General features: G+C 43.5%; 1 protein-coding gene across 1 annotated transcript in view; it reads right to left on the bottom strand.

The window, feature by feature from the left end:
- Positions 1 to 18,673, bottom strand: part of KAT2B (lysine acetyltransferase 2B) — an 85,308-nt gene that overhangs the window by 54,221 nt on the left and 12,414 nt on the right. Inside the window, exon 2 of the mRNA XM_059664065.1 lies at positions 7,347 to 7,473. Within this exon, the coding sequence (XP_059520048.1) occupies positions 7,347 to 7,473 (127 nt within the window). The remainder of the gene's footprint in view (positions 1 to 7,346; positions 7,474 to 18,673) is intronic.

Here is an 18,673-nt window from a genome sequence, read left to right as displayed (position 1 = left end):
GGAAGGCATTGCAGTGGTGGGGCCTCCACATCTAGGCAGAGGTGGGAGAAAGTGTGAAGAACCTTCAGAGAATAGCCAACCCAGATAGTGGGGGGAGGGCCGGACAGTAGAAGCCTGAACACTCTGGCAGGCTCAGCTAAAGTTGGACATCATTCTGAGGATAATGGGAAGCTCAGCGGGGTTAAGCTGGAGAATGTGATCAGAGTAGATCACTACTTCCTTGGGAAGATGGGTGCACAAGAATGGAGGTGAGTACTCCCAGCGCTGCTGCAGGTACAACCAAAGAATACAGAGAACAAGCCTGAATTTGGGCAGTGCTGGGGGGGGGGGGGGTGCAGGGAAAGAAGCTCAACAGGACTTCATGACCAGAGGAAAGGAGGGAAAAGTAACTTCTATCAAGCAGGACAAATATTATCAGTGTATCCCCTTCACTCCTGCTGTCCCAGACTCACAGGTCCTGACAACTCTGAAACCTGTGTGTGAAAGGCGGCATTAGAAAAACAGAGGACCACCCAGCCAAGAGAAATACGCTGACTCAGGTGGCTGTGTCAGTGTGCTGGCTGAGCACCATGTCATGTGGCATCTGCACAGTATGATGTGTAAATGGGAGCTAGGGGGTGATTAAGTGGCGGAGGTCTATGCAAATGTGGTGAGGTCTATGCAAATGTGGGAAGGCCAAAGAAACTAACTATATTGGGTCAAATGACTTGCCTATGATCTAAATGTCTGAAATAGTCCATGAAAATAAAACTGGTCGTCCCTTCAGACTTCATACTACTCAAGAAACAAGTTCTAGTGTAATTGTTAATGCTAGCTCTTTATTTTCCTTGGAAAGTTTCTACTGTAAATAAGCAGGTAAGCAGAGGTAACCATAGTAATAAACAACTGCCACTTTCCCCTACTATAGTGTTTAAATATATGTGTATGTGTGTGTGTATAATATGTACCTAGAGTATATATTAAGTATAAATCAGAAAGAAAAAAAACTGATGGCATTGAAAAATAATCAAAACCTACATAAAACTGCAAAAAAAAAATATTACTAGTCAAATGTAATAATCAGTTTGTTCTGGCACAGTTCAGAACAATAGCCCCAAAAATGTCAACAAACATTCCAATCGTGTTTTGATTACAATAGTGTTTCCTCTTTTCCTGGTCACAGAAGCAGGTTGCTATTTAAACAAGCAGGCTCAAAATCAGGAATTTTTATTGCTACTAATATAAGGAGAAATGTTTGGGCCAACTGAAGTGCTTTGTTAGAACACTTTGTCAAATTTTTATAAATAAGTTTGATTGTACTAATCCCAAAGATCAAATGATTTCAAAAAAGGGACTAGAATATTCTAGGCCAGCACTATGCAATAGAAATATAATGTGAGCTATAGACATATTTTTAAGTTTAAAAAACAAGTGAAGTTAATTTTAATAATAAATGTTATTAACATAATATCTCCAAAATATCACTTCACTATGTAATCAATATTAATCAGATAGCTCACTTTTTTTCATAATAACCTTTCAAAATCTCCCATATAGCCCTGGCTGGGTGGCTCCATTGGTTGGAGCATCATCTTGTACACCAAAAGGTTTTGGGCACACAACCCAGGCAGGGCACATACCTAGGTTGCAGGTTCAATCCCCTGGGCACATGCAAGAAGCAGCCAATCGATGTTTCTCTCTCACATTTTTTTTTTCTCTCTCTCCTTCCCTTCCTCTCTCTCTAAGGTGAGTAAAAGCATATCCTCGGGCCCTGGCCAGTGTGGCTCAGTTGGTTGAGCATTTTCCCATGCACTAAGAGGTCACCAGTTCGATTCCAGATCAGGGCACATGCCCGGGCTGTGGGCTCCGTCCTGGTTAGGGGGAATGCAAGAGGCAGCTGATGGATGTTTCTCTCTCTCTCTCTCTCTCTCTCTCTCTCTCTCTCTCTGTCTCCAAAAAAAATAAAATAAAATTGATCACTAAAAATCTTTTTAAAAAATTTAAAAAAGCATATCCTTGGGTGAGGAAGGAAAAAAATTTTGCATGTATGCTACACTTACAGCACATCTCACATTGGAGTAGCTACATTTCAAGTGTTCATTAGCCCCATTTATCAAGAGGCTACAATATCAGACAGTAGGTCTCGACCAGTGATCGGCAAACTGCAGCTCGCGAGCCACATGCGGCTCTTTGGCCCCTTGAGTGTGGCTCTTCCACAAAATACTGACTTCTGCGCATGGGCCACGAAGTTTCAATCGCACTATACATGCGCGCCCGCACGGCAAACTCATTAGTCAACAGAGCCAAATATCAACAGTACAACGACTGAAATTTCTTTTGAGAGCCAAATTTTTTAAACTTAAACTATATAGGTAGGTACACTGTTATTAACTTAATTAGGGTACTCCTAAGGCTTAGGAAGAGCCACACTCAAGGGGCCAAAGAGCCGCATGTGGCTTGCGAGCCGCATTTGCCGACCACGGGTCTAGACTAACCATTTGATTATGTGGCTAAAGATACTGAATTGCAAAGAGGTTAAGGGACTTGGTAAACTGCTGAGCCAGGCCTAGAATTCTTACTTCCTAACTCCCAGTTGAATGTTCTTTCCACATGATCAGACTATTGTCAGTCCTGTGTTTCATACCCAGGAGACAATGACGAGTATCAAATTATAGCAGGCCAAGGATGCCTGGGATAGAAGTGACTGTCAGGAGACAACAGGAAACCAGAGCTCGCTGTCAAAAGAACATGTACAGCTGAGCCAAGAGATGCCCAACAGCAAATCAATAGACTAGACATCATCTCAATCGATGAGCCTGAATGTTTTGTTTTGACAAGTCCAGCAGCATTACACATTGACACATGTACATTACTGGGGACTAAATTAAGCATGCTCAGAATAGTGCCAGTGAAAATAGAACAGCAAACACAAGGTATTTGAGAATTAAGGCTTGCATGATGCTTAAAAAAATTCCCTAGACCCCAACTTCTACTTTGTGGGTAATGATTGAGAAGTAATCTGCATGTAAGTGAAACAAGTCAGTCATAGAAAGACAAATACCACATGTTTTCACTTATATGTGGTATCTACAGGACAATATAAACAAACAAAACAGATACACATTTACCGATACACAGAACAGACTGATGATTGGAAGAGGGGAGGGGGTTTGAGGACTGGGTGGAAAAAAGATGAAAGGATAAGAAGGCCAAATTTGTAGTTACAAAATAGTCACAGATATGTAAAGTATAGCATAGACAATATAGTCAATAATATTGTAATAACTATGTATGGTGCCAGATGGGTAATCGAACTATTTGGGGGGAGGGGGGAGGAAGAACACTTTGTAAAGTATATAAAAACAAATAGATGAATAAATAAAATATCCATCTTTAAAAAAGAAGTAATTTGAATGAATAAGAAAAGATGTGTAGCACTTGCTTAAAATACTCTGGCAATAAAAGAGGAAGGGGAAAAGGCAAAAGTAAATAAGGTGATGGGTAGAAACTAGTTCATTAAACTGTTCTTTCTACTTCACATATGTGAAACTTTCATAATAAAAAGCTTCTTAACGGGGAAAAAAGTTTTTCTATAGTCTTGATACTGTGCTTTCTACCTTTACATACGTTTGAAACTTTCCATAATAAAAAGTTTTTAAAAGGGCAGAGGTGGGTTGGAGGAAGCATAATCTCAGAAAAAGGTTTTCTACAGCCTTGATACTAAGATGAATGGCATTCTGGAAGTAATCCCAAGAGTACTTGAAAAGGTGCAGACATGTTAATTTTAAGAAAGCAGACTGAAGTGGGGGAAAGAGGGAGAAAGGAAGAAGGGGAAAATATTTTGAAAGTATCTGTATAGCCGAAACCGGTTTGGCTCAGTGGATAGAGCGTCGGCCTGCGGACTGAAAGGTCCCGGGTTCGATTCCGGTCAAGGGCATGTACCTGGGTTGCGGGCACATCCCCAGTAGGAGATGTGCAGGAGGCAGCTGATCGATGTTTCTCTCTCATCGATGTTTCCAACTCTCTATCTCTCTCCCTTCCTCTCTGTAAAAAATCAATAAAATATATTTAAAAAAAAAAAAAAAGAAAGAAAGTATCTGTATATATAAAAGCCAAGCAACCGGAACAACCAGGATGACTGGTCACTATGACGTGCACTGCGGCAGCCAACTGGCCTGATCAGCACCCCCCAACCTCCTGCAGTCCCTCCCCGCAGCTGTCCCTGCCCCGAATCGGCCCCCCCACCCCGATCAGAGGCAGGGCCAGCCTGCCAACCTCCTGCATCCCCTCCCCCCACTGGCCTGACCCCAATCAGTTCCCATCAGGGCGCCGGGCAGACCCCACCAGTGCACAAATTCATGCACCAGGCCTCTAGTCTATAATAACCCCAAAACCCTAAGCAAATCACTGTCAGAACTCAACATACATTCTTCCAGATCTTTTCCTGTTTATATGTATTAAAATGTCATATTTTCTAATAAAATGACATTATACTCATGATGCTGTTCTTGAGTCAATATCCATGCATTTTGGAATGACACCCTGAGAGACAGGCATGTGGCAGTCACCACACCAATCAGATCCCCTTCTCTGAACTATACCCACAGGGATGGAAGCAGCCAGAACAGGATCATCCAGCAGGACAGAAGGCCCATAAATTGCTGCAGCTGAGACCCTCCACTGAAACCTAATTTCCCTTTGTTTTCAGCTTCTGAGAGCTCCGGGCACCCGTCTTACAAACACTGTTTTCTTATTTAAACTGCACAGAATTCATATCTGTTGTTTGAAGTGGAAGAAGGACTCATAATAATACATTAATTTGCCAGGCACTGTTCTAAAATCTTTACATGTATTATCTCACTTAATCCTCCAAACAACCTTATGCAGTAGATACTCCATTTCTGAGAAGAGAAAACTGAGGTCCAGGCAGATTAAATAAAATGCTCCAACTCACAACTATTGGTTGTACAGCCAGGATTTGAACTCGGGCTGGCTGACCCTCTAATTCCTAAACTATAAAACCTCCAATTAAGCTGCTTTATGACCTGCTTTTTTTGGTTAAGAATATGTTAAGTATATCTTTCTATGTAGTCAAATACATCTTTTTCTAAAGGCCATATTAAATTTCATAACATAGATTTTCCTAATTTAACCAATTACCTCCTACATTGGGAAATTTAAGTTGTTTTCAGTTTTTTAGTATCATGAGTAAGTATATAATAACTGTCCTCTTGGTTAAACTTGAAGGTACATCTTAACTTATAAATAGGTCAAATTTTTGCAATGGATTTGCCAGGTAAAGGGATCTACACCTTTTTTTTCCCCCGTTCTATTATGTATTGTCAAATAATGATATTTGTTTTCAAAGCCTGATAAGAAATATGAAAGAGAGCCCAGACGGCATGGCTCAGTGGTTGAGCATCGACCTATGAACCAGAAGGTCACAGTTCGATCCTCGGTCAGGGCACATGCCTGGGTTGTGGGCTCAATCCCCTGTGGGGCATGCAGGAGGCAGCCGATCAATGAGTCTCTCTCATCACTGATGTTTCCATCCCTTTCTCCCTCTCCCTTCCTCTCTGAAATCAATAAAAATATATATCAAAAAAAGAAATATGAAAGGGACAAAGTTGGCTTTTCTTTATAAAAGACTATTTCTGCCTTTGAGTATCCATGTGTGTTTATATACTCAGAGTAGAGACAATCTGCTCAGCTAAGAGGCTTTAAAAGAACCAAAAAGAAAGGCAAAAAGACTCTGTTTTTCAGTGTTAACTGGTGTAGGATAATCGAATTTTCCCGATCAATAGCAAACACAGTTCAAGCCCAATGCGTAAGGAGCTCCTGAGCCCAGCTTCTTATTGCATCACGTTTTCTGAGGCAATTCTAAAGGGCACTCACTCAGGGATCAATTGTGAAAAAAGTGAGTGATAAGCAAGGTTGTTTCTGTAACTTCTGCAGCCTTTCCTTTGGGCTGGGCTGCTTCGAAAATCAGCACCTACATTATGTTAGACACCAGTTAAATCAACACAATGATGGAATTATTTGTGTGTTTACTTCTTTTGTGAGACCGACGTTCTCAGCTTCCTTTTTCAGAAGATGACTCCAGTACAGTAACTTCCTGGGAAGATCAGGCTATCTACTGTTTTGCTCTGTGAGTACCAAGATACTCCCCAGCTGAGTACAAAATAAAACCGCAGACCACGCTGACCTGGAGGGCTGATGCTGTGCCATTTCATGTCAGCTGGAAGCTTGTGAGAAAGATGATGTCCTAAAGAAGCCACCTGCGTATAAATGGTCAGGCGGAAAATGTCCCTTCAGTGAGAATGCTCTGCCCAGTATGCCCTTGCAATAGTGGACAGTAAACTGGACATAAAGACATTCTTTGGGGCACTGGATAACTGAAGACAAAAACGTAAGTATAATCTTCCAAGATCCCTTACGAACTGGAATTTTAATATCTACTAGGGAAAACTACCCCTTAACTTTGACCTACTCAAACAAAATACGGTTTTTAAAAAATATTTACCTTAAAACTATTTACAGGACAAGAACAGATTAGCACAGTCCAGTTGAGTAACCCTGGCAGAGTCTATCTTGCCACGGTGACAATGATTATCTCACAGGGACAGATAAAGTTGAAAGGGAAAACACGAGTAAACATTTACTGAACACAAGCCCTATGAAGAAAGAGCTACCAGATGAAGGAAACTACAGAATATGGAGATAAAATGAAGCATTTCCAGAAAGTCCAGGGAATCAGAAAATAATAACAACAAGAAGACAACAAATCAGTCCTGGCCGGTTTGGCTCAGTGGATAGAGCGTTGGCCTGTGAACTGAAGGGTCCTGGGTTTGATTCCGGTCAGGGGCACATGCCCGAGTTGTGGGCTCGATTCCCACTGTGGGGCATGAAGGAGGCAGCCGATCAATGATTCTCTCTCATCATTGAGGTTTCTCTCTCTCTCTCCCTCTCCCTTCCTCTCTGAAATCAATAAAGTATTTAAAAAAAAAAAAAGACAACAAATCAGTTGGTTGAGGTTTCAACCTAAGGGGTCGAAGACTCTCAGGTCCCCATCAGAATGAATCAGGACACATCACACATCACTCCACCTCGGTCGCCCGTCGTTCATCTTATCTGGCGATAATCCCCAAGTCCAATGCAGCTCTTGAGGGGAGGGGGAAGAGGCAGTGCAAACAGTACAGGGCTTGTCTCTCACTGAAGCCCTCCCCAGCAAATTCATGGGACTCAAGAGACTCTTTTGTTGTTGCCTCATACAGAGCAAGTTTGGTTAACCCACGGAATTCATGTAAGTTAGGCCTTTCTGGCAACAACGACATGGGTCGAGTTTCCTGGAAGATTGAGGAACTCACCTAGGGCATGGCTACAACTCCGGCAGGATTCTGTTAGGCCGACAATCATCTGCTGCAGATCGGTTCTGGGGGGAGTGGGAGAAGGGTTGGGGTTTTTCCAGCCATTGCATTTACAAGACTCCTCGGCCTAAAAAAGAGAATAGAGAGAGAGAGAGGCAATATTATGCTACAGGCAGGAACAGACTGAATGTTTTACGCGAGAACAATACACACTGGCTCTGTGACACCTACCCTCTCCACTCCTGACTTTGTAATTTTCTAAATATGCACAGGCAACAAAAAGAGAAAAGACAAAGAGGGTGTCCGAATCAAGCATTTTGGGTTTTGTTGTTATTTTGTGGGTTTTCTGCTGGCTGGAATCTGAGTACCGCAGTGCAGACAGCAAACCCAGACACTTAGTACCAATGGCCCAAGCAAATGCCCATGGAGTGGCCCATTCCAAGGGCGTCCATCCAAAAAGTTTCCCAAAACGACAAGCCAAACTCCTGAGGTCCCTGAACACAGCTGGGGGCCAGGCCACGGTGAGTCTTGCTGGCTCCACGGCTCCAGCTGCAGGTCTGTCCCAGGGACCAGAAGAAAAACCCATGGGAATGAAATTAGCAATCTAAGGGACACGAAGAGGGACACATCCAGCTGAAGCCACACTTGCAGGCTCTTCCAAGTCCCCTGAGGGCTCCTACCTTTAGGAATGGAGAGGGCCTCGTTAGGTAGTCTGGGATTTCTACCTGTGTCTATTTTCCAGGTGTCCTTATAGACACTCTTATTTTAGCAACACTTGCTAGAAACATTCCTTCACATTTCCCACTAACTCTTCACACTTCCCTGCCCTCTTAGAGAACAGTGGAATGTGATTTAGCCTTTTTGTGGTGACTCGGGTTATGAAGTGGAGGACAAGCATGGAAAGATATCAATTCTTTTCCATTACTCTACCAAGCGACCACATTGAGTACGTCCGGGGTCATAAGGATTGACAGGCTAGCATGCTTGCATTGAGTGATTCCAGCCATTTATAATTCTTCTACCCATTACCACTCCACTGCTCTCCCATTTACTTACTACTTCAATTCTGCTGTGGTTGGGAAATCAGGAAATGTTAGAGTAACATGTAACATGTCCTGATTCATTCTGGGTGAAGAGCCTTCTGTGTACACTGTCCAATAAGGTAGCCACTAGCCACATAAGGCTATTGAGTACTTGAAATGTGGCTGGCCCAAACTGAAATGTACTGTAGATGTAAAACACATACCAGACTCAGAAGCCTAGTGCAAAGATGAAATAAAATACCTCATTAATAATCTTCACATTAATTATATGTGGGAACACTGGTGTTTTAGATACATGGCGTTAAGCAAAGATATTAAAGTTCATTTGACCCGTTTGTTTTCACTTTTTTAATGTGGCTACCGGAATATTTAAAATTACACATATGGTTCACATTATACTTCTACTGGACAGCACTGGCCTGTAAAACAAATTGCATAGATGCTTGGGTTTGGGCTTTGGTTTAGATCTTTGTACCCTCAGAGGTCTTTTCTCCCTGCATTGGTTCCCCACCCCACCCCCTGCTGTGCACCAGATTGCTGAAGTTAGCAGAAGTCTGACTTGTAGAAAATTACAAAACGGCTGCTGCCTTGACCTCATACAGAAAGTTCTCCCAAAACAGGGACAGTTTCTGAAGTGTGTAGATGTGTGAAGCGTAAAAAGAATAAATAATTGGCAAGGCAAGAAGGGTCAAGGTGGAGGAAGGAAAATCCTTCCCAGTGGGCCCTGGGAATCTAGCCAGCCTAACCTGATTGCTTTTCACAGTTCATCACAGTGAAGACGTGAAGACGGAGAGGCAGGACCAAAAGGAGGACCTTACATCAGCAACCACAGCAGCACAACCTCTGATGCGCAATTCACACTCTTTTGTTTGGCCAGGCATCAGGCAGGACCTGGCTGCTACCCCCACTGCTCGGTTACGAGGTTGAACTGGGCCTTGAGATTCTCTGCAAGGAGCCCTCCACCTCTGCTGCGACTGGAAGGATCTCAGCGGCCATGTGCTTGAGGAAGACTCTCGTGTGAACTTACACCCCAGAAAGCAGCCCCACGATCCTTCTAGAAATAAAGGAAACCGGCCCCACTGTGAACCACTCCCTTCGTAATAGTGGAATAACTACTTCGAGGGCCTCCCAAAATCTCCAGCGTTCCTGAGCAGCTGGCTTGATCTGAGTGCCCTTTCCAAAAGGCCTTTGGTTAGAGAAAGAAAAATGATGACAAAACAGCCCCAACAAATCAATTAAGTACAGCAGGTCAAACCTCAAAGGAAAACACTGTAATAGCCGAGACTTTGAGTTTGGAGAACAGCACTCTAAGCCGAAGAACTCCTATGCATGTGGAGTTATGAGATATGAGACCAGTGAGACTCACCAGCAGCAGTGTGACCTGACCAAGGGGAAAGGTGGGGTGGGGGGTAATAACTCCTTTGTGTTAGCATTTTCTAGGATTTTTGTGAAGAGGACAGAACATACGTAGTTTAAAATTCCTAAATTATCGCTATAAGCAAATATATGATAAATAAAATTACCCTTCCCTTTTTTTATGTTATTTATCTTAAAAATTCAACCTAGCCCAGCTAGTGTCGCTCAGTGTTTGAGCTTCGACCTATGAACCAGGAGGTCATGGTTCAATTCCAGGTCAGGGCACATGCCCAAGTTGCGGGCTCAATCCCAAGTAGGGGGTATGCAGGAGGCAGCCGATCTGTGATTCTGTCTCATCATTGATGTTTCTCTCTCTCCCTCTCCCTCTCCCTCTCCCTTTCCCTTCCTCTCTGAAATCAATAAAAATATATTCTTTAAAAAAATTATGTAGATTGGTACCACAGACTATTATGCCATCTTTATGGAGAATAAGGCTATTTGTACTGACATGGAAAATGTCTTTGTGAATGACAAAAAAGCAAGCTATAGAACAATACATAGCATAAAGTAATTATGCTTTTAAAAAAATACTTGAGTAAACAATTTAAATATATATGTATGTGGATATATAGAGGAACTAGACAGATACATACTTATGTGGGGGGCAAGACTGGGGTAGGGGAAGGGACATTCACATTGTACTATGTATTCTTCTCTATGATACTCATATTCACAGGCTGCTTGCTAATTTTCTTTAACATGGATTCATCTGAAGAAAAAAATTCCGATGACAGTAACACAGCTCAGCATAAATCAGTTGGTGCGAGGGATGGTAGAAACCACATCCTTATCACAAACCACATTTAAGAATTTAAGGATCCAAAACATTTCTCCCTGTGGAGTTGCTTATAAAGCCTCTATCCCCTCACTGAGGTCCAAGCCAAAAAATGACAAGCTTGCAATTCTCGGAGAGACAACCCAGATTTTTTTTAAAGATTTATAAATTTTATTTTCATTATTGCAACAGACTTACAGCAATCAGCCCAGAAAGAAATTTATGCCATTTCTTGTCTTAACTTGGCAGAGAATAATGGCGGCGTTCGTGGGGGCAGATGACTGGGTGGGTGTAGGGAGCTGATATAGGGTTAAGCCTCGGACTGACCTGTGGGCAAAGTCACAAACAATTCCCAGCTTAGAGGGCACAGTCCTCTTAGCATAATTAGGCTTGACCTTGTAACACTCCCTAGATCTTACCTGGGAAGCTAATGGGCTGAGGAAGTGCAGGAAGTATAACTATGGTGTAAACAAGTGAAACTCACAAGAACAGTGTAAACAAGTGAAACTCACAAGAACAGTGTAACTTTGGTAACCACTACCTTGTTTACCTCTCACTATAAAATAAAGGCTCAGCTTGCCTTGGGATCTCTCTCTGAGGCCTCAGCCAGGCACAGGGAAGATCCACGGAGACTAAGGAAAGCTAGAGAGTTCTGAACGCTGTCTCCGCGTAAAACATTCTTCGCCGACTCCGTCCACACCTTTGGGAACCCCTGGACCGCTGGGGCTGGACCCCAGCAGGTGGGTCACGAATCTCCTGGCAGGGAGACTTGTAATAATAAAGCCTTGTATTTCCCCTACTTAATATAAAAATGTTACATCCCAAACATCAACCACACTTACTGATGTGTTTGATGAATTCTACCAACAATAAACACTTAGGCTTAAAAACGTAACTGAATACTTTTCTTGCAAAACTGGCTAACTTTGCTTCCTCCACTGAGTCTTGGGATCCCGGTAGCTTTTACAACGTAGATTTTTATTTGTTTTGTTCAGAACGATGGAGACTTTTCCCAAATGAATAGAAAACTCCCTAAAAACAAAGAGGAGGATGAGGGAGAGAGAGAGGAAAAGAGTGAGGGAGCAAACACAGGGCAGATACTGAGGAGTACAAAAGCTTTGTCAGACACACAGCACTCCAACTGTGTTGGCCAATACATGGCAGCCAGCCACATGTGGATACCAAGCCTTTGAAAGGTGGTAGGCCCAAGTTCAGATGTGCTGTAAGGGTAAGATACTGGATATCAAAGACTTAGAACCAAAAAGGGGGAATGCTAAAATATCTCATTAAAAATTCTTTTACAGCCCTAGCCGACTTGGCTAGCGGATAGAGCGTCGGCCTGCAGACTGAAGGGTCCCAGGTTCGATTCCGGCCAAGGGCACATGCCTGGGTTGCGGACTCGATCCCCGGTAGGGGGCGTACCAGAGGCAGCTGATCAATGATTCTCATCACTGATGTTTCTCTCTCTTCCCTCTCCCTTCCTCTCTGAAATCAATAAAGAAATATATTTTTTTAAAAAATTCTTTTACAGTGATTACATGTTATAATGCTATTTCGATATTGGGTTAAATAAAAGATGAAATTACTTAAATTTAACTGTTGGTTTTTCTCATTTTTTTAAATGTGTAGTGGGTTCAACAGTGTCCCCCAAAGTTCATGTCCATCTGGAACCTCAGGATGGGACCTGATTTGGAAACAGATATGATTACTTAGGGTTCTTTTTTAAAAATATATATATTTTTATTAATTTCAGAGAGGAAGGGAAAAGGAGCGAGAGATGGAAACATCAATGATGAGAGAGAATCATTGATCGGCTGCCTCCTGCATGCCCTCTACTGGGGACCGAGCCACAACCTGGGCGTGTGCCCTTGACCAGAATCGAACCGGGACCCTTCAGTCTGCAGACCAACGCTCTATCCACTCAGCCAAGCTACTTAGGGTTCTTGAGATGACATTATCCTGGATTTAGACTGGGCCCTAAAACCAGTAACTGATGTTTTTCTAAGAGAAAAGAGAGGGAGATTTGGACACCTCAAGTCACAGACACTCATGGAAGGCAGCCGTGTGAAGCAGAGGCGGAGACTGGAGCGCTACATCTACGATGAACTGCAAAGATGGCCAGGAGCCACCAGATACTAGGAAAACGCAAGGAAGGATTCTCCCCAGAGCCTTCAGGGGGAGCAGGCCCTGCTGACACCTTGACTTCAGACCGCTAGCCTCCAAATCTGAATAAAGGAACTTTCTGTTGCTTCATCCACCCTGTTTATGATCATTTGTTATGGCGGCCCCAGACAACTAATATATCTGGCTACTTGAAAATGTGGTTTATATTATAATCCTATTGGACACCACTATCCTAGAGTTTAGAAGGAATCCACGCCCCAAACCCAAGTCTTCGCTAGGGACCCCAACAACTTAGATACAAAACAGTCCCAACAGTTCTTAAGTGGTTCTAAGTGGTTAAAGATATTCCCCATTGAGATAGCTGAAAGTCCCTGGGGCTTTTGCTCACTTGTTTTAGAATGTTTTGGGGTAGGATATGGAAAGTACTTCCTACAAGTGTACATATGTCATGCAACACTTCAAAACCCAAGTGCACAACATTTTTAACGCATGTGGGACTTACTGCCCAATTTACTAAAGAGGACACACTTAGTCCTTCAGGAAGCATTCGAACGTTATCCTTTAACTGCCAGCGAAGCATTTCCCACCAGATGTTCCATGTTGCTGCCACCATGCCCTTGGCCTTGGCCTTCCTATCTCCTGTCCATATGTTCAGGCCTGGCCACTGTTCTTTGAGATAAGAGGTCTCCCTTCAAAACACCTTTCCCATGTCTCTCCTTAATGAGGCAAGACAGCTGCTGTCTCAAGGAACTCCCAAGGGGAATGGCCTTGCTGTGTAACAAAGTACCAGCTGAAGCGGCCTTTTAGGCAGTATGCTGCCAAGCCAATTACTGCAGCAGCTAGCACCCCGGGCACAAGGAGGGGAAGGCTGCCCTCATGACTTCACCTACCCCCAGAGCAAGTCCCTGTACACGTGGCAGAACCACACAAGAAAAGGCCACCGCACTGCTTTCGAGGGGGCTAGGATTAAAATGTTTATGCCACCACAGGATCCAGGGTGAGGGGTCCAGAGAATGCCACAGATGCTGTCATAGCAGGCAGAAGCCAGGATGGATGGTGAGAAGGCAGCTAAACTGGATAAACAAGTGATCGTGACCCAGATGACAGACAGGGGAGCAGGGCGCCTGCAGTTCACTCGGTGTGAATGAGTAAGATGGGTGTGAAGATATTTGGGTAACATCCAGAACAAAAGAAAGACAGCCAAGCTGTCTAGTAAGATTCTGTCATGCTTAACATACTGGGAAGTCATTATTTACTGGAATACTTAAGTCGGTGACAGGGATGTCTCACAGCAAGAATACACCAACAGGAAATTTATGGAGTAGAACTGTGAGTTCAACATTTAGTAAGCACCTAAAATGAGAAATGCGCTTGAATATTTGTGTGAGGAAGGTATTAATTATTCCCATCATTCAGAAGACCTAAGATTCTGAGGATCTAAGAGACTTGCCTGAGCTTATTCAGTGCACCCTGCAGAAGCACTGAGTGCAGGCAGATAACTGGGCCTGGGGTGGTGTATGGTCCTCACTCCATTTTACTACCTCTCTGCTCCAGGCCGGACAATGGCAGAATGCTTAAAAGTCAGGGACCAAAACAACAGTGAGATACAACTTCACACTGATGAAGGATGTTGCTGTGGACATCTGTGTGTAATCACTGTGTGGATGCATGTTTTCATTTCTCTTGGGTTAGAAACTAGGAGTGGGTTTGCCAGGTCATGTGGTAAATTTACGTTTAACATTAAAATACATTTTATTTGAGCCGAAACCGGTTTGGCTCAGTGGATAGAGCGTTGGCCTGCGGACTGAAGGGTCCCAGGTTCGATTCCGGTCAAGGGCATGTACCTGGGTTGCGGGCACATCCCCAGTGGGAAATGTGCAGGAGGCAGCTGATCGATGTTTCTCTCTCATCGATGTTTCTAACTCTCTATCTCTCTCCCTTCCTCTCTGTAAAAAATCAATAAAATATATTTTAAAAATAAAATAAAATACATTTTATTTGAGTTGTAAAATACACATCATGTCCAACCTGGAGCAGAGAGTTAGTGGAAACAACCTGATTGTCCATCAACGGGTGAATGCATAAACAAAATGCAGCATATCCACATATTGGAGTATCACTTGGCAATAAAAAAAGAAAGAAATGCTATTACGTGCTACAACGTGGATGAATCTCAAAAAACATTATGCAAGGGTAGGGGAGGCCAGGGGATTGTCAAGGGCAAGGGGAAAAAAAGGACACATAATGTAATACTTTAAGCAATAAAAAAATAAAATAAAATAAAATAAAAAACATTATGCTAAGTGTAAGAAGCTAGTCTCAAAAGACCACATACTGTATAAATCCATTCATATGATTGTCCAGAAAAGGTCAATTTATAGAGATAGAAAGTAGGTTAGCAGACTGGAGCTGGGCCACAAATGGGGTTGACCACGAATGAACGCAAACACATTTTGGGGGTGACAGAAACTTTCTAAAGCTGGATTATTATAATTATACAACTTAGTCAATTTCCTAAAAACCACTTACCTGTACACTTAAAATCGGAGAATTTTATGGCATAGAAATTATACCTTAGTGAAACTGTCTTTTAAAAAGGCAAGAACTGCCCAGCCAGGCATGGCTCAGTGGTTGAGCATCGACCTATGAACCAGGAGATCATGGTTTGGTTCCCGGTCAGGGCACATGCCCGGGTTTCGGGTTCAAACCCCAGTGGGGAATGTGCAGGAGGCAGCCGATCAATGATTCTCTCTCACCATTGATATTTCTAACTCTCTCTCCCTTCCTTTCTGAAATCAATAAAAATATATTTTAAAAAATAAATAAATAAGCAAGAATTTCCCTAACCGGTTTGGCTCAGTGGATAGAGTGTCAGCCTGAGGACTAAAGAGTCCCAGGTTTGATTCTGGTCAAGGGCATGTACCTTGGTTGCAGGCTCGATCCCCAGTAGGGTGCATGCACAAGTCAGCTGATCGATATGTCTCTCTCTCATTGATGTTTCTAACTCTCTATCCCTCTCCCTTCCCCTCTGTAAAATTCAATAAAAAAAAAAAAAATGAAAAGGCAAGAATGGCAAGCAACTGTATCAGCACTTCAAATATGGATCTTCTGCCAAGTGGTCCCAAAGTGCATCCCAAAATTGAGGGTTAATTTCTCCTCACAAATTGAGCTTAATTAATCACATTTGAAAAGGAAAAGAAAAAAAGACCAGCTCGTAGGGATCCTATCCTTTTCTGATCTAAAAAAGTATCATAAGTTCCAGTGTCTAGGTGGCCAGACCTCCGCTGTCAAAATTTGCCTGGACCAGAGAGAAATAGCAAATAAGAGGCATAAGTGAGTCATAAAGTAGGTTGCCCTGTTTTTAAAATTAGTGGAGAGTTTGAAACAATTAAAACTCGCTAAGAATAAGGCCGTGTGGCTGGTGTTCCTTTTGGGCGCCCTCCCTCAACACCTTTGACTCGCTGACATCCAACTTTCTGGCATGTTCGCAAATTCACTCGAGCTCAGTTGAAATCTAACGTGGATTTCTGCACAGTGACTCGAATTCCCCTCCTTGAACTGCAGTGTAAAATATAAGCTACAGCTCAGGGTGAGGGAGGGGAGACTAATAATTTCAGGAAATGACTAAAAGGGGGTGAGGAGTGAGACGGGGATGGAGAGGATTGGGGTAAGAGGGTTTACATTTTCATATGCTACCACCTGAATTTTCCTCTTAGTGGAGTTGCCTGAATTTTCCTCTTAGTGGAGTGCATATATTACTTAGATAAAAATCTTTTAATCCTATGTTAAAAGCACACCAGCACCTGGAGTCTGTCCTATGCAGTTGTGATTGCAATAAATTTTCTCTTTGCAAGTGAACTGCTTTGGAAGCAGTGTGAGCAAGGCTCTTGAGATTTGCAACCCTGCTTCTCGAACTTGAACCCACTCAGGAATGCCCTAGGAAATCTTGTGGAAATGCAGATTCAGGTTCAGCCGGTTCAGGGTGGGGCCTGAGATGCTGAAACGCTGTGAGGAGCAAAGATGTGAAGGGGAAGAAAATGGTCTGGTGGGTGTGAGTAGCAATACTGCTGCCCTCTCCCCACATTATCCTTCCATATCCTTCCACTGAAAGGACCAAGTCATCCTTTCCAGGACATAAACCCCATTTCTTTCTCCACTGGGTGGCAATCCTTCCAGGTCACCCAGTTGTACATGGAAGGCCAGCAGACACCATCAAACTACGATTTGAAACTGGGGTTTTAGAAATCCAGGGACTTCTGGCACAAGTGAAAAGAAGAAAGTGGGAGTGGGGGAGGAGGTCTGACCTCGGTAGATCAGATATGCCTGAAATTGAAAGTGAAAACAGACTCCAAGGGAAGAAAAGATCACCCTTTTCTAATTCAGTAGCAGAGGCGTCTCTGAATAGCTTAATTACAAGTGCCATTTGGGTCTGGAAAGCCACAAGAAACAAAAATAATTGAACAGAGCGGTCAAGGATACAGAAAGAGAATGGAGGTGAAGAAATGACCTGGGGCAAAGCAAACTGGGTAAAACACCCCATTTGAGAGCTTTCCCATGCTAAGATTAGTCCAACATCAAAGCAACAGAAAACCATGGGGACAGCCCTGCTTGGACGAAGTCCTAATGCCTAGGCTGGAGGTGAATAAGGAGCTGTCCTCTTTATGCTAAACTAGAGGACTGGTGCACAAAATTCGTGCACTGGGAGGGGGGGGAGGGGAGGGGGGTCACTCAGCTTGGCCTGCATACTCTTGCAGTCCGGGAGCCCTACCCCTGAGCTCACCAGCCATGATGAGCAGCACTCCCCCTGTGGGAGCGCACTGACCACCAGGGGGCAGCTCCTGTGTTGAGCATCTTCCCCCTGGTGGTCAGTGTGCATCATAGCAACTGGTCGTTACACCATTTCGTCAATTTGCATATTAGCCTTTTATTATATAGTATAATCAGGTCAGACTGAATCAATGACCCAGGACCCTCAGGCATTATCTAGAAGGTGCTAGAATGACTCCAGTGCTACTAAATGTCCTAGGGGTGGGCCAGACTCTTCATTATATCTGAGTCACCTCTCCAGGACCAAACCCAAACATGCACCAACTCTGAAAGGGCCTGAGGAGGCCCTGAGTGACAGCAGGGCCAAGAAACTAATGACCCAGAACTCTAAATCCAAGGCAATTCCTGGGCCCTGGTGGTGTTTCTCCCTGGTTAGAGCATCGGCCCTCTCATCCAAGGGTTGCAGGTTCAATTCCCAGTCAAGGGCATGTGTCTGGGTTGCAGGTTCAATCCCCAGCCCTGGTTGGGGCACGAGTGGAAGGCAACCAATCGATGTGTCTCTCACATTAAGGTTTCTCTCTTTCTCCCTCCCTCCCTTCCACTCTCTCTAAAAGTCAATGGAAAAAATGTCCTTGGATGAGAATTATCAACAACAATAAAAAAAGAATTCCTGGAATCTCTTTAAACACACACACATCTAATCTCAAGACTTTATCGGTGAACTTGCCAAAGCAGTCAGCTCAGTCTGACACACTGGAAAGATTTGTCAAACTATTCGGCTGGCACCGAGCAGCCCAGACAACCAGCTGACCAACAGGATTTTTCACTCGTCAGCCTGCTGTTTTGGCACCAACTCAACCGGGATGAGCAAAATAAACAACACCATATATGTTGCTTCCTTGGGCAGCTCACCATCTATCTCATGGTATCAGTCATTATCTGGGCTGATGACTCGCAACTACACATAACCAGTCCAACCTGAAAAACAGAACCTCCGGTCCACATTCCCAACTGCCTGCCTCTGGCATGTGTGCCCAGGAAGTTTTACATTGAGGCCTGCCCTCAACCCCAACCACTTCCTTTGTAACTATCTTGTTCTTTTTACTGGCATCACTGTTCTCCCAGCTCCTGAGGCCCAACTCATCTGCATTCAGTACCTTCATCCTGATTCTTCTTTCAGAGTCTCTCCCAGATAGATACCT

The sequence above is a fragment of the Myotis daubentonii genome, chromosome 14 (assembly GCF_963259705.1).
Source record: "Myotis daubentonii chromosome 14, mMyoDau2.1, whole genome shotgun sequence".
In the NCBI taxonomy this organism is placed as follows: Eukaryota; Metazoa; Chordata; class Mammalia; order Chiroptera; family Vespertilionidae; genus Myotis; species Myotis daubentonii.
This window is presented reverse-complemented; position numbering and strand designations above follow the sequence as displayed.